Here is a 24,242-nt window from a genome sequence, read left to right as displayed (position 1 = left end):
GTTTCATGCCTAGACCTCAAGCCTTGTTCTCTGGATTATTGACCTCATGCCTGCCTTCTGGATTTCCCGTTTTTTGCCTGCTCCTCATCTAGTTCTGTTCTGCCTCTCTGACCACAGTAACGACCTCCTCTTCAGCCTAAGACCTCGACTCACGGATCACCCTTTTGGATTGCCCTTTGGACCACAAACTTTCATTGCCCCACTCTCCATAGCATTAAAGGCCTCCCTCTGCAGCTACCAGCAGCCTTATTAATAAAAACTGTTAATTTTTGCACTCCTGTGTCTGGCTTATATTGAATCCAAAACTTTGGTAAGTGACAACATCCTCAGTCTCTCTTTTGTTGTTGCTCTCAATGTCACTTTCATCTCGAGGCAAATTTGCGCTTGAGCTTGTGCTGTCCTCTTCATAATGCAGCTGTCCAGCCTTTCGAAACCTGTCAGTAATAGGGGATTTTTTTTTGACACTGCTCCGCTGTCAGGATCCACTAGCAGACTTCGCATGCTGCCAGTTTTGGTAACCAATTTCTTGCCGCTAGGCTAGTGCTTTCCTAGCTTACGTGCAGCATCTCTATTTCCTTCTACAACAGCCAGCTCGATTACCTTTAACTTGAAAGCTGCATCATATGCATTTCTTCATGTGTTATCCATGATGACGGTGTGTGCATGAAGCGCAAAATGGCTGATGTGAAAAATTTAGTGTGATTGCATTTGATTATTTCAAAGTTTCATTGGTCCACTGTGACCTGTTTGGTAATTTTGGACTCCCAGGACATCCTTGTAAAAGAGATTAATAATCTCAATGGATTTCTTCCTGTTAAAATGAAGGTTTAATGATAATTCCTTTGGTCTATTTTTTTAATTATTATTATTTACCTTAATTTATACAGATAGTCTCACTGAACCACGTAGACTCATTTTCAAGAGATCCATGTTTTGGGCAGCTATGTGAGCGCCCGGGTGTAAAGAGGCTATATGTTTTGGCGGAATTAAGCTTTTTAGCCTGTAAAAATCCATAAATTAGCCACATCACTGTATAAGCCGTAGTGTTCAAAGCATGTGAAAAAAGTAGTGATTTATAGTCCAGAAATTACGGTATTTGGTTTGTTCAGCTCTGATTTATTTGTTTTTGTCTTCTCCAGAGTGTGAGTGTCATAGCTTAGGAAGTGTCGGGTCATGTGATCCACTGACAGGAAGTTGTGAATGTGAGCCTTTGGCAAGTGGGCCGCTGTGCGATCAGTGTGTGGTAAGTTCAACATTAGAAGCACAGTTCATAAAGTTAAAATAGTATATAATTACAAAATAAAAGGAAAGTTACCAGAGTTAAAACAGTTTGTTTAATGTCCCATTGAGTTGTTGTCCACAAGTGGACTGATGGGAGTGACCTGTATAATGTTTTGAAAATCTGATATGTGAGGACAGAAATCAGTAATCTCTCATTAAGTTTTGTGTTTTTTTATTTTTAGGCAGGTTTCTGGGGTTTGGGAAACTCTGTGTTCAGATGTTCGCCCTGTGACTGTGACATTGGTGGAGCTCTCAACAACATGTATGAGTTCATTTTACTGTTTAAATACTGAGAGTTAGAAGGAGATATTGATGCTTGATGAGAAGTAGTTTTGTCTAATTTAATTATACATGTCAGAATAACAGATTATCCTCTTTATCTTAAAAACTTTATTAAAAATTGTTTAACTATGAAATTAATTCATAAACATGTAGAAAACCAACAGTGGTTGTTCTACACAATTTTAAGGGTTTCAGATGTTAGATAGTTACTAACTGAAAGACGAAAAAAGGAACACAATAACAAGGCCATGAAGACAAAAAAGTCAAAAAGCTGAAGAAATAGCAAATATTTCTTAATATTTCCCACAACTAATTTCAAGACTATAAATAAATTTGTTTATGTAATCATACTTTATTTAAGGTAAGTAGTCTTTTAATGTATGAATGCAACACAATAATATATAGCTGTAGAAAATAGAACTCAACCGATATGGAAATTTTGGCTATTGCTGATACCAATATTGGGAGGAACAGGCGGCCGCTGATAACCGACATAAAAGCTGAACATTTTTTAGCTTTGTCCACCCCCAAAAATCCAAGAAAACAGCGAGTGGAGCAGGGCTTGTTTATTTAGCGCAGCTGTTAGCAACCATGAAGCTAAGCCAATCAGATCCACACTAGGCTAGTCCCACACTAGGTTTACAATCCATCCATCCATCCATTTCTTCCGCTTATACGGGGTCGGGTCGCGGGGGTAGCAGCCTAAGTAGGGAGGCCCAGACTTCCCTCTCCCCAGCCACTTGGGCCAGCTCTTCCGGGGGAATCCCGAGGCGTTCCCAGGCCAGCCGAGAAACATAGTCCCTCCAGCATGTCCTGGGTCTTCCTCTGGGCCTCCTTCCGGTGGGACGTGTCCGGAACACCTCACCAGGGAGGCGTCCAGAAGGCATCCTAAACAGATGCCCAAGCCACCTCAACTGGCTCCTCTCGACGTGGAGAAGCAGCGGCTCTACTCCGAGTCCCTCCCGGATGATCGAGCTTCTCACCCTGTCTCTAAGGGAGAGCCCAGACACCCTGCGGAGAAAACTCATTTCGGCCGCTTGTATCCGAGATCTCATTCTTTCGGTCACAACCCAAAGCTCGTGACCATAGATGAGGGTGGGAACGTAGATCGATCGGTAAATTGAGAGCTTCGCCTTTTGACTCAGCTCTCTCTTCACCATGACAGACCTGTACAGCGCCCGCTTCACTGCAGACGCTGCACCTATCCGCCTATCGATCTCACGCTCCATTTTTCCCTCATTCGTGAACAAGACCCCAAGATACTTGAACTCCTCCACTTGGGGTAGGACCTCCTCCCTGACCCGGAGAGGGCACTCTACCCTTTTCTGGCTCAAGACCATGGCCTCCGATTTGGAGGAACTGATCTTCATCCCGGCCGCATCGCATTCGGCTGCGAACCGCTCCAGCGAAAGCTGTAGATCACGATCTGATGAAGCCAATAAGACCACATCATCTGCAAAAAGCAGAGACGCAATCCTAAGGCCACCAAAACGGATCCCCTCAACACCTTGGCTGCGCCTAGAAATTCTGTCCATAAAAGTTATGAACAGAATCGTGACAAAGGGCAACCTTGGCGGAGTCCAACTCTCACCGGGAACAAGCCCGACTTACTGCCGGCAATGCGGACCAGGCTCTGACACCGGTCATACAGGGACCTAACAGCCCGTATCAAAGGGCCCGGTACCCCATACTCCCAGAGTACCCCCCACAGGGCCCCCCACAGGGCCCCCCGAGGGACGCGGTCGAACGCCTTCTCCAAGTCCACAAAGCACATGTAGACTGGTTGGGCAAACTCCCACGCACCCTCCAGGACCCTGCTGAGAGTGTAGAGCTGGTCCAGTGTTCCACGGCCAGGACGAAAACCGCATTGTTCCTCCTGAATCCGAGGTTCAATTATCCGACGGACCCTCCTCTCCAGAACCCCCGAATAGACCTTACCAGGGAGGCTTAAGAGCGTGATTCCCCTGTAGTTGGAGCACACTCTATGGTCCCCCTTTTTGAATAGGGGGACCACCACCCCGGTCTGCCAATCCAGGGGAACTTCCCCCGATGTCCACGCAATATTGCAGAGTCGCGTAAGCCAACACAACCCTACAACATCAAGAGCCTTAAGGAACTCTGGGCGGATCTCATCCACCCCTGGGGCCCTGCCACCGAGGAGCTTTTTAACCACCTCGGTGACCTCAGCACAAGAGATTGGAGGGCCCGACCCAGAGTCCCCAGGCTCCGCTTCCTCAGTGGAAGACATGCCGGTGGGATTGAGGAGGTCTTCAAAGTATTCCGCCCACCGACCCACAACATCCCGAGTTGAGGTCAGCAGCACACCACCCCCACTATAAACAGTGTTGGTGGCGTACCGCTTCCCCCCCCCTGAGACGCCGGATGGTGGACCAGAATCGTCTCGAAGCCGTGCGGAAGTCGTTCTCCATGGCCTCTCCGAACTCCTCCCATGCCCGAGTTTTTGCCTCAGCAACCACCCGAGCCGCATGTTGCTTGGACTGCCGGTACCCATCAGCTGCTTCCGGGGTCCCACAGACCAAAAAGGCCCGATAGGACTCCTTCTTCAGCCTGACAGCATCCCTCACCGACGGTGTCCACCATCGGGTTCGAGGGTTGCCGCCACGACAGGCACCGACAACCTTGCGGCCGCAGCTCTGGTAAGCCGCCTCGACAATAGAGGCACGAAACATGGTCCACTCAGACTCAATGTCCCCCACCTCCCTCGGAACATGTTCAAACTTCTCCCGGAGGTGGGAGTTGAAACTCCGTCTCACAGGAGACTCTGCCAGACGTTCCCAGCAAACCCTCACAATACGTTTGGGTCTGCCAGGTCTGACCGGCATCCTCCCCCACCATCGGAGCCAACTCACCACCAGGTAGTGATCAGTTGACAGCTCCGCCCCTCTCTTCACCCGAGTGTCCAAGACATGTGGCCGCAGATCAGATGAGATGATGACAAAGTCGATTATCGAACTGCGGCCTAGGGTGTCCTGGTGCCAAGAGCACATATGGACACCCTTATGCTTGAACAAGGTGTTCGTTATTGACAATCCATGACGAGCACAGAAGTCCAACAACAGAACACCACTCTGGTTCAGATCAGGGGGGCCGTTCCTCCCAACCACACCCCTCCAGGTCTCACTGTCATTGCCCACATGAGCATTGAAGTCCCCCAGCAGAACAAGGGAGTCCCCAGAAGGTGCACTTTCCAGTACCCCCTCCAAGGACTCCAGAAAGGGTGGATAATCTGAACTGCCGTTTGGTGCATAGGCACAAACGACAGTCAGAACCCGTCCTCCCACACGTAGGCGGAGGGAGGCCACCCTCTCGTTCACCGGGGTGAACCCCAATACACAGGCACCAAGTTGGGGGGCAATAAGTACGCCCACGCCTGCTCGGCGCCTCTCACCAGGGGCAACTCCAGAGTGGAAGAGTGTCCAGCCCCTCTCAAGGAAACTGGTTCCAGAGCCAGAGCCATGCGTAGAGGTGAGTCCGACTATTTCTAGCCGGAACCTCTCAGCCTCACACACCAGCTCAGGCTCCTTCCCCACCAGTGAGGTGACATTCCACGTCCCAATAGCCAGCTTCTGTAGCCGAGGATCAGACCGCCAGGGTCCCTGCCCTCGGCCACCACCCATCCCACATTGCACCCGACCCCTTTGGCCCCTCCCACAGGTGGTGAGCCCATGGGAAGGGGGACCCACGTCTCCTCTTCGGGCTGTGCCCGGCCGAGCTCCATGGGTAAAAGCCCGGCCACCAGGCGCTCGCCCGCGTGCCCCACCTCCAGGCCTGGCTCCAGAGTGGGGCCCCGGTGACCCACGTCCGGGCAAGGGAACACTAGGTCCATTTGTGTTTCTCATCATTGGGGTCTTTGGGCTGCACTTTGTCTGGTCCCTCACCTAGGACCTGTCTGCCATGGGTGACCCTACTAGGGGCATAAAGCCCCTGACAGCATAGCTCCTAGGATCATTGGGACACTCAAACCCCTCCACCACGGTAAGGTGGCAGCCCAGGGAGGGGCTAGGTTTACAAGTGGTGCACTAATCATAAAAACAGCTCCTAATGTGCGTTCGCATTTTCTATCCTCCACCATTCACCATAATCAAGTGTGTTACATAAATATAAATTAAACAAAGAAACTTCCTTCCCTATTCATTGTTTAAACAGTCAGTCATGTATGGTGAAGGTCTAATTAGTAATGACTGCAATAGTGTTTTTTTTTTTTTTTGCAGAGAAGTAAAGATTTCAGATAAACAATTCATTTCATTGAGGACGACAAAAGTAACATTACTAACATAGCTGGTGGATGGGTTAAATGCAGAGACTAATTTTGCCATTGTATGGAAACATACAGTGCTGACATTGTGATGACATTATTATTATTATTATTATAGCTAATGACAAGTCAAATCAAGTCAAATTTATTTGTATAGCACATTTAAAACAGGAACTGTTTCCAAAGCAGCTAAAAACAAGCGGGTTGGAGGACTGAAGAGAATTTATTACTGTGGATTTGTTTTATAAATCAGTTAAAATAAACTTAACCATGCTTTGTTCAGCAAAATATGCTACATGGTATTGATAATGATAGGTCCCCAAACGTCTATATCGGTCTAAATTATCGGCCCTACTGATATATTGGTCGGGCTCTGGTAGAAAATGTGGATTATATGAGACCATTTTGTAGTCCAGTATTTATACCTGAGAGCCTGTCTGGAACCCATTTTTTGTCTCCTTACTATTGGAAGCTCTTATATGGATGACTTAATGACATATTTCATATTTTTTGGATGGCCAAAATCTTGAAAAATCTTTTTTGCTGAACCTTTTGTTTCTCCTGTTTACACAGGTGTTCTTCGGAGGTTGGACAGTGCCATTGTTTACCCAACATGATTGGTCGGCGCTGCTCTGACCCTGCACCTGGATATTTTCTGCCTCCTCTGATCTTCTTTCTGTATGAGGCAGAACTTGCTGCCCCACTGTTAAGAGGAATTTCTTCTTCTCCTCCTCCTCCTCCTTCACCCCCCTCTTCTTCTTTGGTTTGTATCAGTGCTTGTTGGATGAGACGGTATCAGGTCTACTTCACATTTGTAGTAACCTGAGATCTGATCAAGTCTAAATATTTAAAATGACAAAATTCTAACTTTACAATGTCACATGCAGATCAAGCCAGACATACTAATTTTAGTGCTGGATTTTACTAAAATCTTGTGCAACATGGAGTGGTGCTTGAAAGTTTGTGAAGCCTTTAGAATTTTCTGTATTTCTGCATAAATGTAACCTAAAGCATCATCAGAGTTTCACACAAGTCCTAAAAGTAGATAAAGAGAACCCAGTTAAACAAAAGAGACAAAACTATTATACTCGGTCATTTATTTACTGAAGAAAGTGATCCAATTTTACATATTTGTGAGTGGTAAAAGCATGTGAACCTCTAGGATTAACAGTTAATTTGAAGGTGAAATTAGAGCCAGGTGTTTTCAATGAATGGATGATGATCAGGTGTGAGGGGGCACCCTGTTTGATTTAAAGAACAGGATCTATCAAAGTCTGCTCTTCACAACATGTTTCTGGAAGTGGATCATGGCAGGAACAAAGGAGATTTCTGAAGGCCTCAGAAAAAGTTGTTGATGCTCATTAGGCTGGAAAATGTTACAAAACCATCTCTAAATAGTTTGGACTCCACCAATTCACAGTCAGACAGATTGTGTACAAATGGAGGAAATTTAAGACCATTGTTCCCCTACCCAGGAGTGGTGGACCTACAAAGATCACTCCAAGAGCCAGACATGATGGGTGAGGTCACAAAGGAGCCAGGGTAACTTCTAAGCAGCTGAAGGTCTCTCTCACATTTATTTATTAAGTTTATTTGATAGGGACTGACACACAATAACATAGACAAACTGAATAAAGCAGCAGTCCCATGCCTGTATCATGGTGCTTATAGCATGAGCTAATTTGCAGCACTTGTCCCTAATTGACATTGGCTGATGTTAATGTTCATGAGTCCACCACCAGGAGAACACTGAACCACAATGGTGTGTAAGCCTGTGGCGATAAACAAAAAAATCAATTAATAGCATGATAAATGAAAATTATCTACCTCAGTTTCATTTATTTGTTTGATCCAGATGCATGCTCAATAATCCAGGCAGAAAAATCTAAAAAAGTTAAGTATGGTCCTCTGGACATTCAAAAAACAAAACAAAGCCAAAAAAAATAAAAATTGTAGAAACCAAAACCATCTGCTCACATAATCAAGGAGGACCAACAGCCTAACGTTGGATCATTAGCACACTGATGGCTGTTTTCTATTCACAGGGGGCTGAGTGATACTAGCAATAACAGCATTGTAAGAGGGGGACAGTGGAACACGGAGGCCTCCACCCCTGTTTAACGATGGACGATTTATTTTCACAAAGATGGCCTCCTTTACTCCTCTCTCAAACCATCGTTCCTCTCTGTCCAGGATGTGAACATCTTCATCCCTGAAAGAGTGACCGCTGGCCTGGAGATGAGTGTAGACCGCAGAGTCCTGGCCTGATGATGTTGATCTTCTGTGCTGGTCCATCCTTTTGGCCAGTGGCTGTTTAGTTTCCCCGATGTAAAACTGATCACAGCCCTCCTGACACTGAACAGCATACACAGTATTACTCTGTGCTGGGGGACTGGATGAACCAGTCTTTGCCATAATGTATTTTGGGGTTTAAAAGCCACTGGGACGTTGTCTTTAGAAAATCTCAGTTTCTCTGATACTCCCTCAACATACGGAATGACCACTGGTCTGTGTCTGGGTTCCTCCTTTTCACCTGATGGCTGACTGGAGTCCTGTTTGGGTTTCTTCTCTGCTTTCAGGAAGGCCCAGTTAGGATATCCACATTGCTCTAGAGCCTGTCTTGTGTGGGATTTCTCCTTCTGCCTGGCCCCTGAGTTAGTTGGGATGCTGTCTGCTCTGTGATACAGAGTCCTGATGACTCCTAACTTGTGCTCCAAAGGGTGATGGGAGTCAAACTGCAAATACTGGTCTGTGTGGGTGGGTTTGCGGTACACCTCGGTTTGTAAATGTCCTCTATCAGAGACTGATATCTCACAGTCCAAGAAAGCCAACCTGCCATTTTTTACATCTTCTCGTGCGAACTTGATGTATTTATCCACAGAGTTGATATGGTCAGTAAAATGTTGGACTTCCTGAGATTTAATTTTAACCCAGGTGTCGTCAACATACCTGAACCAATGATTTGGTGGTGTCCCTGAAAAGGATCTCAAGGCTCTCTTTTCTACCTCCTCCATGTACAGGTTGGCAACAATAGGAGAAACTGGAGACCCCATAGCACACCCATGTTTCTGCCTATAATATTGCTCCCCATATGTGAAGTAGGTTGACTGCAGGCACAGTTTCAAGAGGTGACACAGCTGTTCTGTGGAAAGCGTGGTCCTGCTGCTCAGAGTGGTGTCTGATTTTAACCTTAAACTGACCACCTCTACTGCATCATCAACAGGAATGCACGTAAAGAGTGATGTGACATCAAAAGAGACCATTGTTTCATCAGTCTCCATGATGACATCCCTCACCTTATCCACAAAGTGCATGGTGTTCTGTATGTGGTGTTCTGAGCTGCCAACTAAAGGGATGAGTACAGACGCCAGATATTTGGAAACAATGTAAGTGGCCGAGTTAATCACGCTAACAATTGGTCTTAAAGGTACACCTTTTGTGTGGATTTTAGGTAAACCATACAGACTAGGTGTGGCCTCCCCTGGGTACAGTCTGTGGTACAGAATACGGTCAGTAGCCTTGTCCTGCTTCAAATTTTTCAGGCAATCTATTAACTTCTTCTTGTAACCACTTCCTGGATCTCTTTTCAGAGGTTCATAAGTGGTTAAGTCACTAAGGAGTGTCATAACTTTCTCATGATAGTCTTTCTTGTTCAAAATCACTGAACCGGGGACCTGCTCGCTGAGAGGCAGAAGCTCTACCAGTTGTGCCACCGTGCTGCCCTGATTCCACTCCATATATGCTACATATTGAACATATTGTTTCTGCTATATCATGAAAGTGTAGCTAGTAAAAATGTTTTTAATAGTAATAGTGTCCCAACAAAAGGTTGTGAATATGTTAAATAATTTCTGATGATTTCCACCACTTTTGAATCATCAGCAGATTTATTGAGCTGATTTGTGCGGAGTTTAGCTGTACACTCATGTGTAAGGTGAATTAAATGTAAAGAACTGAGTACAGAACCCTGAAGAACCTTCACTCAGTATGTTAAAGCATGATGTGCTACTACCAACACAAATGGTCTGCTGTTTTCCTGAAAGGGATTCAAAAGCCCATTTACAGAGTGAGGTTTTCAGACCAAGCAGAGAGGGCTATTTTGGGATAGTGAGAAGTCGATGACCAAAGTCTTCACAGAGCTGTTGTTTTCTTGAGATGGAATATAACAGCATTCCAGGAATAGGGTTAAACTTACAACAATCTGAATATGCTCTTTGTGGACTTCACATCCACCTACAACACCATGATCCCCCAAACCCTGATGGACAAGCTATCCACACTAGGACTAAGCCCCTCCATTTGCAACTGGGTACTAGACTTTTTAACAAACAGACCACAGTTAGTGAGGATCCACAACTTCTCCTCCTCCACCATAACCCTCAGCACTGGCTCTTCTCAGGGATGTGTGTTGAGCCCCCTCCTGTTTACTCTGCTCACGTATGATTGTCCAGCTACAGGCAAGAGGTGGAACACCTGGAGAGCTGGTGCAAAGAGAATAACCTTCACATCAATGTGAAGAAGACAAAGGAGATGATTGTGGACTTCAGAAGGAACAAAAACATCTACACCCCCCTGAACATAAGTGGATATGCAGTGGAAGTGGTCTCCAGCTACAAGTACTTGGGTGTACACATGAATGACAACCTCAGCTGGAGCAACAACACCACCAGCCTGATCAATAAAGCTCATCAGAGACTCTACTTCCTCAGACGGCTGAGGCGAGCTGGTCTGGGAAGCTCAGTCCTCACCTCCTTCTACAGGTGTGCAGTGGAGAGCATCCTGTGCTCCAGCATCAACGTATGGCATGGAGGCTGCACAGCTGCAGAAAGAAAAGCTTTGCAGAGAGTGGTGAAGGCTGCACAGAAGTCTGTCGGAATCAGCCTCCCCACCATTACAGACATCTACACGTCTAGATGCAGGAAGAGGGCCACCTGCATCATGAAGGACATCACTCACCCAGCACACACACTTTTTGCCCCACTCCCCTCAGGAAGGAGGTTAAGGAGCATTAAGTGTAGAACCACTAGACTGAGGAACAGCTTCTACCCTGAGGCTGTTAAACTCATGAATCTCTAACTAGAATAATCACTGTGAAAAACCATATCATGTTGCTGCTGATCTGTTTCATGTTGCTGCTGATCTGTTTCAATGTTGATGTGTTCATGCGTGCACATCTGCTCACAGACTCATGTTCATGTTTGTGCTGATGTTCAATGTTTTATGTTATGAGTGCTTAGTGTATATTTAATTGATGTTTTTCTTAGTTCATATCTTAGATGTTATTACTGTTTTTCTTATACATTTTATTGCTGGATGTAACTGGGACCTTGTGTACATAATTTCGCTCCACCACATGTACCACATGAGGTGCGAATGACAATAAAGAAACTCTGACTCTGATATGCAGGCTTTTTGTTTTTAAATACACAAATACCAAAAGTTTTATTTATTTGTCATGTTAGAGTTGTGAGTGGTAGAGTGGTAGTGCAGAAGTTAGAGAAAGTGGGCCTGTGATCGGAAGATCGCTGATTCAACTCCCAGTACTGACAACATCAAAATGTGGGTGGGATTGGTCAAGCACCCGCACCTGTCTCCACCCTCATTTGCCCCATTCTGGGCCCTTTAGCAAGGCCCTTAACCCCCCATCTACTCCCTCGGGCGCCCTAGATAGCAGCTCTCTCTGTTCCACACAGAGGGCTGTGGTAGCTCTGTGGCCTCTGGTTGCATCAGTAAGGGCATCCAGCGTAAAAATAATTGCCAAGTCTTCATGTGACTTAGTTCGCTGTGGTGACCCCTGACAAAGGGACCAGCTGAAAGAAGAAGAAAAAAAATTGTAATGCGAGAGTTGGCACTTTTAATCTATATTGTGTACCGGTACTTTATTTTCTTATTTTCAAGTCTTTGCTTACATATTGTCTTGTTATATACCAAAAATGCTAAAGTTGACTGTTTTTTTTTCCCTTGTCCTGTCCGGCATTTGACACTTAGAATTATTGTCTGAGTGTCAAAGTGATGCCCAACAGATTTACTTTCACAAGCAGAGCATTATGGCTGGCCTTAATGCTCCACTTGATACGAAAATTAAATTTTATTAGAATTTGCTATGGGCTTGTTTCAGATGTAATGGACATGGGGATGAAAAACAAAGAAGATGATGAAGCAGAAAAGTGAGAGAAGGGTTAAAAGGTAAAGAAGGAGATATGAATAGAGGAGAGAGAGAGAGGGATAAAGAGAACACAAATCAACATCATTGAAGTCTGCCTCTAGACCTGCGGGAAAAAAAAGACAAGACAAAACTGAGAAACCACAACAACAAACATATATAATGATACTTGTAACATCATTAGAAAGTATTTTATACAGTACATGGTAATACAAGATACATTTGATGGCCACCACAACCCAACTGAGTGTATATCTGATAAACACCTGGATCTAAACACCTGTGTGAGCAAGCTTGTCACTATAAGGTTTATCCATAAAAATGTTCATTAGTTGAAGTGGGGACCCACAGACCCATCTCCACAGGACATGATGGTATCACAGGAAAGACTGGAATCACAGACACACAGCAGCCCCCAAGCCCAAAACTGCAGGAGTCCCGCAACAGGGACACCCGCACTCCCCAGAGAAAGAAACAAAGGGAAGCCCCAGGCGATCCCCAGCCACCACAATGCAGAAACCCCAGGAGGCTGCAGCGACAAGTCCACAGCCCCCCCCCACCCACCCCCGGCCCGGCAACCCACCCCTCCAGAGTAGATCTGGCCATGGACACCGAGCCCTGAGTCCCGAGGTCATACCACCCCCCAACAGAGGCCCGGCAGAGCCAAGGCACCCAGGCCCCAGCAGGCAGCCACCAGGGCATGCCCGCACACACCCCACTACCCAGCCCCAGCTGCTGAGAGCTGCCAATGCACCGGCGGCAGGGGGGCCCACCGCCGGAGGGGAGTACAAAACACCAAATGGGGGGGCGTTCATGTGCCCCACCAACCCGACAGCGACCGCAAGCCTGCCCCAGGCCGGGGGCCAGAGCAGCAGGGAACAACAGCCAAGGAAGGCTGGCCCAGCACACCAATGCTTACCTACAGCCCCACACCACAGACTCGGAGAGGCCCCGGCACACCACCCATGCACACCCCCACACACACAGCACCCCCCACCGCAAATGTCACATCAGGCCGACCAGCCAGCACCCTGTCAAAGGGAAGCCACGCCCCCGACCGCCGTCATGCACCACCAAAGACCACACACGCACAACCACAGCCGACCCTCCGCCAGAACCCGGCAGCCACCCCAGCCAAAGGGCCGGCCACTGCAACCAGGAACCCTGATCAAATGATCCAAACAACCCAGGAAGAACCGGAGCACTGGCCCTACCCCCAATAGCCCCCCAAGGCCCAACATCCACCCACAGCCCAGACTCCAACCAGGCATCCTACCCCCCTCCCTGCCCCGACCCCAAATGTCAAACAGAGAACGAGGGTTTAAGGAAAACAGGAAGACCCAACTCCTCCCTCCTCCCACTCAAATAAGGTGTTGATACATGTTGTTATATAGTGCGTTTAAAATGGGTGGATGAGGCAGCGACTGGCACAGACCCACCCCCTCCCCAGAAAGCAGGCAGTGTCCGTTCACCTCCCCAACCCTTGCCCAGAACCCTAAATGTCTACATGCTACATATGAGAGTGGGCACAGGTCCCGGGGGTGAGAATGATTACACATCCCACCCCCTATATGCCGCCGTGTGCCCACTCCAGACCCTATATATGCATGTGTCATGAGAATGTTATATGTGAGTGTCTAGGTTGTTTAATAAAATTGGGGCCCAGGTCTCCATGAACCACAGAGATGGAGGATCCTCCCCGCAGCCCAGTAGTGCACCTGAACCCCAAGGCCCTGCTTGAGTGGTGGTGTGATGGAGTGTGCGGAGGAAGACGTTAGGATGTGGAGGAACAACTAAGGTGGCAATGCCCTCCCAGGGGGCCAGCTCCCCCACTGACCCCAATAGAAACCCCCATTCGCCGAGATCCACCAGGGGAGGGAGGCTCCAGTGCATTCATCCAGGAGCAGGAGGCAGCTGCACCACCAGGGACCCAGGCCACGGACCGATGTATAGCCCTGAGGACCGAGCAGAACCAGGGCCAGCAACCCAACCCCCCCAGAGATCATCCAGACCCCTTACCCAATCCCCAGCTCAACACCCAGCCCCCAGACCAAAGAGGCCACCAAACTCCAGCAGCGACAATCAGCCAGGAGTGCCCAAACAGCCGCAGATAGCGCACCACGATGACTGAAAGTGCACCTCCACCCCCACAAAAGGACCGACCAGTCCACCACAGCAACACCCACAATGAGAGTACCCGACGCAAGGGAGGGCACATGCCTAACACACCCAGACACCCCAGAGCCAGCAGTGCAGAGCCACCTGAGCAAAATCCCCCCCACCCACAGCCCCCCACAGCCCAGACCCCCAGCCAAGCACCAGACTGCAGCCACAGCCAGGCAGGAAGACACCCAGGCTGAATCCACCCGTCTCCTCCCATGGTGCGAGATTTACACCGTCTCTCCCGGATTTTCAAGGGCCAGAGAGAGCTCACTGGACACTGTTGGAACCACAATACTTTCCAGGGCATGGGCCCCATGGTCCCGGGTTCCTCTTGGGTTCCTCCCAGGACCACGCCTGTCTGAGGGTTGCTCAGTCATCAATCAGGGACACGCACGCCCGCACTCGTCTACGCGGTTGGTGCTATTGCAGGTGGTCCACCCACCTTCATCCCCTAAGAGCAGACCTGACAGTCAGCCTGGCGCGACACGCATCAGGTGCTTCCAGAGACCCTACCTTCATCATCCGTATGACCCTCCCCACCCCTTCCTTCCCCGTCCGCACACCTCCAGATGTGCGTCTGGGGAGCGCCTTCTCCTGTCAAGCCTGCGGTGCTCACAGGGGGTGACTGCCGGTGGAGACCTTCCTCTGCGCTGCCTGTGACCTCGCCCTTGCCTTCCCAGGACAACCCACTCCAGTGGGAGAAGTGGGGCAGAGGCCACCATGCGGGCAACGCGTCGGCCTTCTGGGCGCACCCCTGCTGCATCGTCAGACCATACCGCCCGACACTCTCAAGCTTGCTGCAAGCCTCCACATGCCTGCCCGCGCCGGCAGGAAGTGTGGGGAGCTGTGTGCTCTCACCCCCTCGACCATGACCTGCTGAATATATGCATATTACTAAGCAGAGAAAAGAAAATAACCAGAATTCCCTCAGTAGCAGTGAGCGACGAGGGAAGAGATGCCATTATTGGAAGCGATGTGATTTCTCTGTGTGATTTCTCTTCATTGTGTTCTGTCTGTTTCTGTACATTTTGTATGTTTCTAGGTGGATCCAGCCCTTTTACCTCCATGTGAGCAATACTTTAGAAGCCAAGGCTTTGACTTTCAACTTTCCAATGGAAAAGTGATTTTGATTCGAAAGACTCGACACATCAGACACCGAAGTCTGACAAATGTGAGATATTTGACCTACTAAAGTCTGATCGGTGATAGATAATTATTTTACACACTGTAACGTTTGTGCAGAATGGCATCCCACTGGACCCAGGTCACACCCTGCAGATCATTCCCCAGCTGAGATTTGCTGGTCAGTCAGAAACTTCGACTGGTCTTGGATTTGTCAAAGTGACGGATGGGGAGGGGCTTATATTTACTGTAGATAACCTGCCATCATCCATAAAGTACAAGCTGGTGATCCGCTATAAACCACAGGTGATGAAAACCTTTGAGTGCTGGTTGTGCTTTTCATCATGATTAACTGTTTTTATAAGATTTTTAAAAAGTTTTAAAATAACAAAGGTAATATCTTGTTGTTTTAAATAACATTTTTAACTATATATAAATATTTTATAAAATATATTTAAGCATACACATTATTCTAAAAGTGTTAAAGAACATGAATTAAGATGTTTAAAAATTAAAGAAATATTTAACTAATATTTCACTTGTTTCACATGAAATCCAAGACATCTTGTATTTCATGGATTTCTTATTAGTTTTATTTATTAAGCTTCAAATATTTTATGCAAACCAGAATGATTTCTAACAGTTTTAGTTCGAGTTATACTGTATAACATGCACTTTGAATGTGAAGTTTTTTGTTTTGATCTCTTTTTTTCTCTTTCTCTGCAGTCTCTTTCTGATTGGCTGGCTGCAGTACACTTCATCACGCTGTCATCAGGTGATGGAGGCTGCAGCGACAACCTAACAAGACGCAAAACACTGATTCTCCCTGGAAAATCCAGGTGAGAGCAAAAATAAACAACTCATTTACTTTCACAAACCTAAAACATCAAAAGACAAAATTATTTATGTCAGTTGAGACCTGAAATAACATCATTCATATAAATATATATTTTTCTATTTGTATTTCATAAAATCTGATTTCAGATGTCTGTTTAAATTTGACCTACATGTCAAATGTAGCCTGATTTTACCGAGGATGACTGCAGATGTTTAGACGTCTTTTCAGCCTTAGCTTCCAGCCAAGGTGGTAAATGCACCAATGATAGTGAAGCATATTAGAAACAGCTGGTCAGTGGATCAAAAGATATTTTTTTAATAGGATAAAACCTTGGGAAATAATTAGATAAAGGATCTAGCATTTCTTGAAGGATTGCATATTGCCTACCATTTCATGCACGAGCTTTAAACTGTTTATCTTTAAAGAAAAGGGACATTAAAGACATTTGGTCAAACCTTGAAAATAACAGTATGAGCAATCTCATGCAATACCACTCATATTTCAACGTTTGTAAAACTGACTGATTTATAGCCAGTTTTGTGTTGGCTAAGTTCATTTAACTGTGGTGACCATGTTAAATTGGGTTAACTTTAAAGGTTATTCATTGGTAGATGCACATTTAACGATCACTGTATTTACTGAGGGCAGCACGGTGGCGCAACTGGTAGAGCTGCTGCCTCTCAGTGAGCAGGTCCTTGGTTCAAACCCCGGTCCAGGGGCCTTTCTGGGTGGAGTTTGCATGTTCTCTCCATGCATGCGTGGGTTTTCTCCGGGTGCTCCGGTTTCCTCCCACAGACCAAAAACATGCATGTTAGGCTAATTGGTAACTCTAAATTGTCTCTAGGTGTGAGTGAGAGAGTGAATGGTTGTTTGTCTCGTTTGTCTCTATGTGGCCCTGTGATGGACTTGCGACCCGTCCAGGGTGTACCCCGCCCCTCGCACAGTGATTGCTGGACATGGGCACCAGCGACCCCCGTGACCCAAAATGGAATAAGCGGGTAAAGATAATGGATGGATGGATGGATGGATGGATGGATTTACTGATGGTTTCATTAAAATTTGCCCAGTGGTTCATGAAATATTTTGGTAAAAGACAGTGTGGACTAACAGTTAACACCAAAGTTCTAAATAAAGATGCAACTCATCATTTATCATTCTGAATATATGTTGTGAATTACTTTCAACTACTACCACACCAAATTTGGTCTCAGTTTCTGTCTAACTGACCGAGTTAGAGAATTGAGAAAATACTAAATGTAATTCAGTTGTAGAGGTGGCACATGCCACAGTTGGTAGAGCTGTTGCCTCTCAATGAGAAGGCTGCCGGTTCAAATCCCAGTCTGGCACCTTTCTGGGTTGAGTTTGCATGTTCTCTCTGTGCTGCGTAGGTTTCCTCCGAGTACTCTGGTTTCCTCCCACAGACCAATAACATGCATGTTAGTCTGACTGGTAACTCTAAATTGTCCCTAGATGTGAGTGAGAGAGTGAATGGTTGTTTGTCTCGTTTGTCTCTATGTGTCCCTGAGATGGACTGGAGACCTGTCCAGGGTGTCTGTTGGATACAGGCACCAGTGACCCCTGTGCCCCGAAAAGGAAGAAGCGGGTAAAGATAATGGCTGGATGGATTCATTTGTATAAGTACAACTTGGAGTTTCTTTAAAATCTGTGCTGTGGTTCATGTTGCTATCAGAATGTCAGAGCTGACTCCAGTGGGTAAAACCAGTCCTCACGTGATCAGTTAGCATATGGAGTATAAGATGGGGAATAGTCTAAAGTAAGCTACTAAAACTAAAAAGACTAAAAACTTTACTAAAAACTACTAAAGATAATCAGTCCTAGATGCACATCTAATTATTACTTTCAAAAAAGGTTTTATTAAAATCGTTTTAGACACCAGCAAAAACATTATGGTCTTTCAGGGGCATGTGATAAAATGTCGGCTCATGCTAAGACAAATCTGTGCACAGCTGTATCTGTGACTGAATCAATTTATTTTCTGTTGCTTTCTACTAATTCAATTCAGTTTATTTATATAGCATCAAGTCACAACAGAAGTCGTCTCAGGGCACTGAACACCAAGAACACATTCATATATAAAAATAATAATTTAACATTATTTATCTGACGAGCAGACTGCATTGAGTAGTCTAAGCCTATAGCAGCATAACAAGCCAACCCTAACTATAGGATTTATCAAAAAGGAAAGTCTTAAGTCCAGTCTTAAAACTGGATAGGATAATGTGTCAGCCTCATGGACAGAGATTGGAAGTTGGTTCCACAAGAGAGGAGCCTGATAACTGAAAGATCTGCCTCCCATTCTGCTTTTGGAAACTCTAGGAACCACAAGTAAACCTGCAGTCTGAGAGTGAAGTGCTCTGTTAGGAAAATATGGAACAATAGGATCTGTAATATAAGATGGAGCTAGGTTGTTGAGAGTTTTTTAGGTTAGAAGTAAGATTTTGAATTATATTCTGGATTTGACAGGGAGCCAATGGAGAGAAGCTAAAACTGGAGAGATATGATCTCTTCTACTAACTCCAGTTAAGACTCTGGCAGCAGCATTTTGGATCAACTGAAGACGTCTTAAAGAATATTTGGACACCCAGATAATAAACCATTGCAATAGTCCAGTCTAGATGTGACAAATGCATGGACCAGTTTTTCTGCATCATTTTTAGATAAGATGTTTCTAATTTTAGTGATATTACGCAGGTGGAAGAAGGCAGTTCTAGTAACGTTTTTAATGTGGGGGATAAAAGACATGTCCTGATCAAAAATAACACCAAGATTTTTAACATTAGAGCTGGAGGACAGATTAATGCCATCTAAGGAGGGAGAAAGACTGAAAAAATAATTCCTAAGGTGCTCAGGTCCAAAAACCAAAACCTCAGTCTTGTCTGTGTTCAACAGGAGAAAATTAAGGGTCATCCAGGTTTTTATGTCTTTAAGACATGCTTGTAGTCTCAGTAGCTGATTGGATTCATTGGGTTTAATGGACATAAATAATTGTGTGTCATCAGCATAACAATGAAAATTTATCCCATGCTGTTTAATAATTTTACCTAATGGAAGCATATACAAGGTAAAGAGTTTCTGTCCAAGCACTGAACCCTGAGGAACTCCATGACTAACTTTATTGTATGAAGAAGATTCATTATCTATCTGGCAGACAGAACCATGTCTGTCAACATAGCTGGGTCTGAATCCTCCACTGCTCCTCTGTGTTTTGGGGTTCCACAGGGCTCTATTTTAGGTCCCCTGCTTTTCTCCCTTTATCTGCTTCCATTGGGATCAATCCTTAGAAAGCATGGGATCTTTTTTCATTGTTACGCTGACGATAGTCAGATCTATGTGCCACTAAAAAAGAAAGATGCCCCCTCAGTTAAGCCACTTCTGTTGTGTCTTGAAGACATCAAAGCCTGGATGTCTTTATACTTCTTAAATTTCAATGAAAAGAAAACAGAAGGGATGGTGTTTGGTCCTAGTGGCTCTTGTGAACCTTGCCCTGTGGATCTGGGCCCTCTGGCACCACATGTAAAGAAAACTGTTTCTAACTTGGGTTTTAAAATGGACAGTGATTTTAAATTAGATTCCCAGATTGGAGCGGTGGTCAAGACCAGTTTTTATCACCTCAGACAGCTGGCTAAGGTAAAGACCATCCTTACAAAACAACAGCTGGAAACAGTAACCCATGCCTTTGTCACCTCGGCTGAATTACTGCAACGCTATTTACCTTGGAGTCAGCCAGTCCTCCCTCAGACGCCTCCAGTTGGTCCAGAACGCTGCTGCTTGGCTTCTAACTGGAGTTCAAAAGAGGGAGCACATCACTCCCACTCTGGCTTCACTCCACTGGCTGCCTGTTCATTTTAGAGTTCATTTTAAGATTCTTTTATTTGTTTTTAAAAGTTTAAATGGTCTTGCTCCATCCTACCTCTCTGAGCTGCTTCACCCATACTCTCCTGCTCGGTGCCTCAGATCAGCTGATCAGCTGCTCCTGGAGTTGCCGAGGTCTAAACGGAGGCTCAGAGGGAACAGAGCTTTTTCTGTTTCTGCTCCAAGACTGTGGAACGATCTCCCTCTTCCCATCAGACAAGTCGCTTCACTGTCCAGTTTTAAACTCTTTTAAAAACACATTTTTACTCCCTGGCTTTTAGCACACACTGAATTTTGCTCTGTACTGCTTTTATTATTTTTTATTGATCTTAATGTTTTAACAACTGTTTTTATGTGTTTAAATGTTCTTGATTTTATATGTACAGCACTTTGTGGCAGCTGTGGTTGTTTTAAAGGGCTTTATATATAAAGTATTATTATTATTATTATTATTATTTACATTTACAAATTGTAATCTATCAGAAAGATATGATTTAACCAATTTAGAGCTGTTCCTGTAATCCCAAAATCATATTCAAGTCTTTGTAGTAAAATATTATGATCAACTGTATCAAATGCAGCACTGAGGTCTAACAGGACCAGTATAGACACCTGTGCATTGTCTGAGGCCATGAGAATATCATTAGTAACTTTCACTTGCGCAGATTCAGTGCTGTGGTGAGCTCTAAACCCTGACTGAAAGTCTTCAAACAGATTATTTCTTTGTAGATGTAGAATATTTTAGATGAAAGTTAGATTAGATATAGGTCTATAGTTGGCTAGGATTCCAGAGTCATGGTTATGTTTCTTAAGTAAAATTTTAACTACAGCAATCTTAAAATGCTATGGTATGTAACGATTAATTAGAGACAAATTAAGCATATCCAAGATGTGGTTATTAATTAAGGGAAATACGTCTTTAAACAGTCTGGTTGGGATGGGATCTAGCAGACATGTGGATGGTTTGAATGAAGCTATTATTTTTAACAATTCAAAGAGCTCAACAGGACAAAAACAGTTCAAACATAAATCAGGTTCTAGTGACATTTTTTAAATTGTTTCGTCTGACAGGGGTCAGGGGCGATAGTAGGAATGTTGGTTTGAATTTTTTCCCTAACTGAAATAATTTTATTTTTAAACACTCTCATGAACTCATCACTGCTTATAGTTGTAGGGAATGAATCAACAGAGATGGGATTTTTCATTAGACTAGCTATGGTACTGAAAACAAACCTGGGGTTATTTTTATTCTCATCAATTAAAGATGAGTAATATAAAGTTCTAGCTTTACAGAACGCTTTTTTGTACATTAGCAGGCTCTCTTTCCAAGATAAGTACAATCATTCAACGTAGTGGAGCGCCATTTTCTTTCCAGCTTTCTAGATGTCTGTATGTAAATCAGAATTGAATCAAGGAGCCAGTCTCCTCTGATTGATTACTTTCTTTTTCAGAGGAGTAGTTTTATACAGTGAAGTTTACAAAGAAGTTGTAAATTTTTCAACCAGATGATCTAAATAACTGCTCTCTGATGTATTACTCTGCAAGACAGGAAAGCATTGATGGAAGAGAAACTTTAAATCTTTAAATTTGGCTAACAGCATTTCTGATAAGCACCTGCTAAGATGAAATTGACTCTTAGTGACTGTGTAGTCATTTAATGTAAACTCAAAAGTTATTAAAAATGATCAGATAGAACAGGATTATGAGGATGTATTACTAAGTCCTTAATATCTATGCCATAAATAAGAACCAGATCAAGAGTGTGATGAGGAGAATGAGTAGATGTGTGGACGTTTTGGTAAAATCAATTGATTATATTCAACTTTTAAAGGCTATGCTTACGCTATCACTTTCAACAGCTACGTGAATATTGAAATTACCCATTATGATGATTTTATCAGTATTTAGTAGTAAGTTGGTTAAGAATTCTGAGAATTCAGAGAAAAACTAAGATTAAGCACCTGGTGGACGATACATAACAACTAGTGAGAGTGGCTTTTCTGATTTCCATTTTGTATAGGATAGACTTAGAGACAGCGACTCAAAAGTATTATAACTAATAATTTGTTTAATCAAAAGTCCATCCATCCATCCATCCATCCATTATCTTTACCCGTTTATTCCATTTTGGGTCACGGGGGTCGCCGGTGCCCATGTCCAGCAATCACTGTGCGAGGGGCGGGGTACATCCTGGACGGGTCGCAAGTCCATCACAGGGCCACATAGAGACAAACGAGACAAACAACCATTCACTTTCTCACTCACACCTAGGGACAATTTAGAGTTACCAATCAGCCTAACATGCATGTTTTTGGTCTGTGGGAGGAAACCGGAGCACCCGGAGAAAAACCACGCATGCACGGAGAGAACATGCAAACTCAACCCAGAAAGGCCCCGGACTGGGGTTTGAACCAAGGACCTGCTCGCTGAGAGGCAGCAGCTCTACCAGTTGTGCCACCGTGCTGCCCTCAAGCAATAGTCCTGACTGAAAAATAGAAGCTAAACCTCCACCTCAGCCGATTGTTGTAGGAACATGAAAACTTAAATAATTAGGCGGAGTGGATTCATTTATACTACTTTGTAATAAAATCTTCCTGTTTTAGCCAGATTCCTGTCAGACAGAATAAATCATTATGATGATCAGTTATCAGTTCATTAACTAACAGGGATTTAGAGGAAATAGATCTGATGTTCAATAAAGTGTTTTGCAGAAAGATAAATTAAACAAAGAAACAATCCTTTCCTGTTCATTATTTAAACAGTCAGTCACATATGGTGAAGGTCTAATTAGCTTTGACCACAGCGGCAGAGAAGTAAAGATTTCAGACAAATAATGTATTTCATTGAAGATGACAAAGATAACGTTACTAACACTGATTTATTTTAACTCCACATTATATTTATTGTTCTGGCTAAAGTTTTACAATGGTAGGTTATCTAAGCATTAGCTTGCTAACTTGAGAGACATGCATCTAATGACAAGAGGGTTGGAAGACTGAAGTGAATTTATTAGGTGCTATTTAAGAGACTGAGCTGAAAACAGCTCCTCAGACTGAGGAAGTCTCTCGGATGAGAGACGAAACGTTTCTACATTTTTTTGTTGATTTGCTTTGTTTTTTTGGTTTTTTTGAATGTCCAGAGGACCAGATTTAACTTTTTTAGATTTTTCTACCTGGATTATTGAGCATGCATCAGGATATTTTGAACCACTTTGGCCAGGATTGCCTCAAACTAGTTAGAGAGTTTGAGAAAACAGCAAGGAAGAGGGCAGACTACAGGAACCATTTGCGATTCAACCTCAGATGTCGACAAAGTGGCATCATTCCCAAGAGCCTGGAACTAAAATCTTCGGTCAGCGGGCACTGGGCAAGCAAGATCCTTCAGAAGGCACAGACCCAGCTGCTGAATGAACGGGTGAGACAGACCAATTTTACTATTGAGGCCTTGAAGGCCAAAGAAGAGCACATTAAACAGAAACTAACTATGTGTCTAGATCAGACCACATTTCAGCAAGTGTTGGACTGTACAGATCAGGCACGCTTAGCACAGCATGTCAAGTCCAAGACTCGACAACAAAACAAGTTTAACTTACTAATAACTCATCAACACCATCACTATCCCAATAACAACACATTCAGTGTAGGACAACACTCCAGTAGTCAATTACATGCCAGGGAGACAGAAAAGTGGGTGAAGAATTTATCTGACAGACAGCTCACCCAGCCAGAGACAGAGATTCTTGCCAGGGGACTGAACTTTGCGGTTGCACCAAGTAGAATTCCTCTGGTAGAGATGATCACAGCTACTGAGTCAGCCATCCGCAACAACAAAATTAAAGAAGCTGAAGCAGAACAGCTCAGAATCAAAGTTTCAGCCTGCCTCAGCAATGCCAAACCACCACCTTCCAACATCAGTAGAGAGGAGAGGGATGCACTCACCACTCTTAGCAAGGACAAAAACATCATCATTCTCCCAGCAGACAAAGGAAGGTGCACAGTGATTTTGAACCAGAAAGACTATCATGAGAAAGTTATGACACTCCTTAGTGACTTAACCACTTATGAACCTCTGAAAAGAGATCCAGGAAGTGGTTACAAGAAAAAGTTAATAGATTGCCTGAAAATTTTGGAGCAGGACAAGGCTATTGACCGTATTCTGTACCACAGACTGTACCCAGGGGAGGCCACACCTAGTCTGTATGGTTTACCTAAAATCCACAAACAAGGTGTACCTTTAAGACCAAT

At 44.7% G+C, this 24,242-nt stretch overlaps 1 protein-coding gene across 1 annotated transcript in view; it reads left to right on the top strand.

Annotated features, from left to right (window-relative positions):
- lamb4 (laminin, beta 4) overlaps nt 1–24,242 on the top strand; it is a 435,052-nt gene that overhangs the window by 311,269 nt on the left and 99,541 nt on the right. The window contains exons 6-11 of the mRNA XM_037696252.1: nt 1,140–1,243; nt 1,464–1,543; nt 6,413–6,602; nt 15,208–15,336; nt 15,408–15,593; nt 16,014–16,126. Of these exons, the coding sequence (XP_037552180.1) occupies nt 1,140–1,243; nt 1,464–1,543; nt 6,413–6,602; nt 15,208–15,336; nt 15,408–15,593; nt 16,014–16,126 (802 nt within the window). The remainder of the gene's footprint in view (nt 1–1,139; nt 1,244–1,463; nt 1,544–6,412; nt 6,603–15,207; nt 15,337–15,407; nt 15,594–16,013; nt 16,127–24,242) is intronic.

This window comes from Nematolebias whitei, chromosome 22, assembly GCF_014905685.2.
Source record: "Nematolebias whitei isolate Nwh7 chromosome 22, NemWhi1, whole genome shotgun sequence".
NCBI classification, from domain to species: domain Eukaryota; kingdom Metazoa; phylum Chordata; class Actinopteri; order Cyprinodontiformes; family Rivulidae; genus Nematolebias; species Nematolebias whitei.
This window is presented reverse-complemented; position numbering and strand designations above follow the sequence as displayed.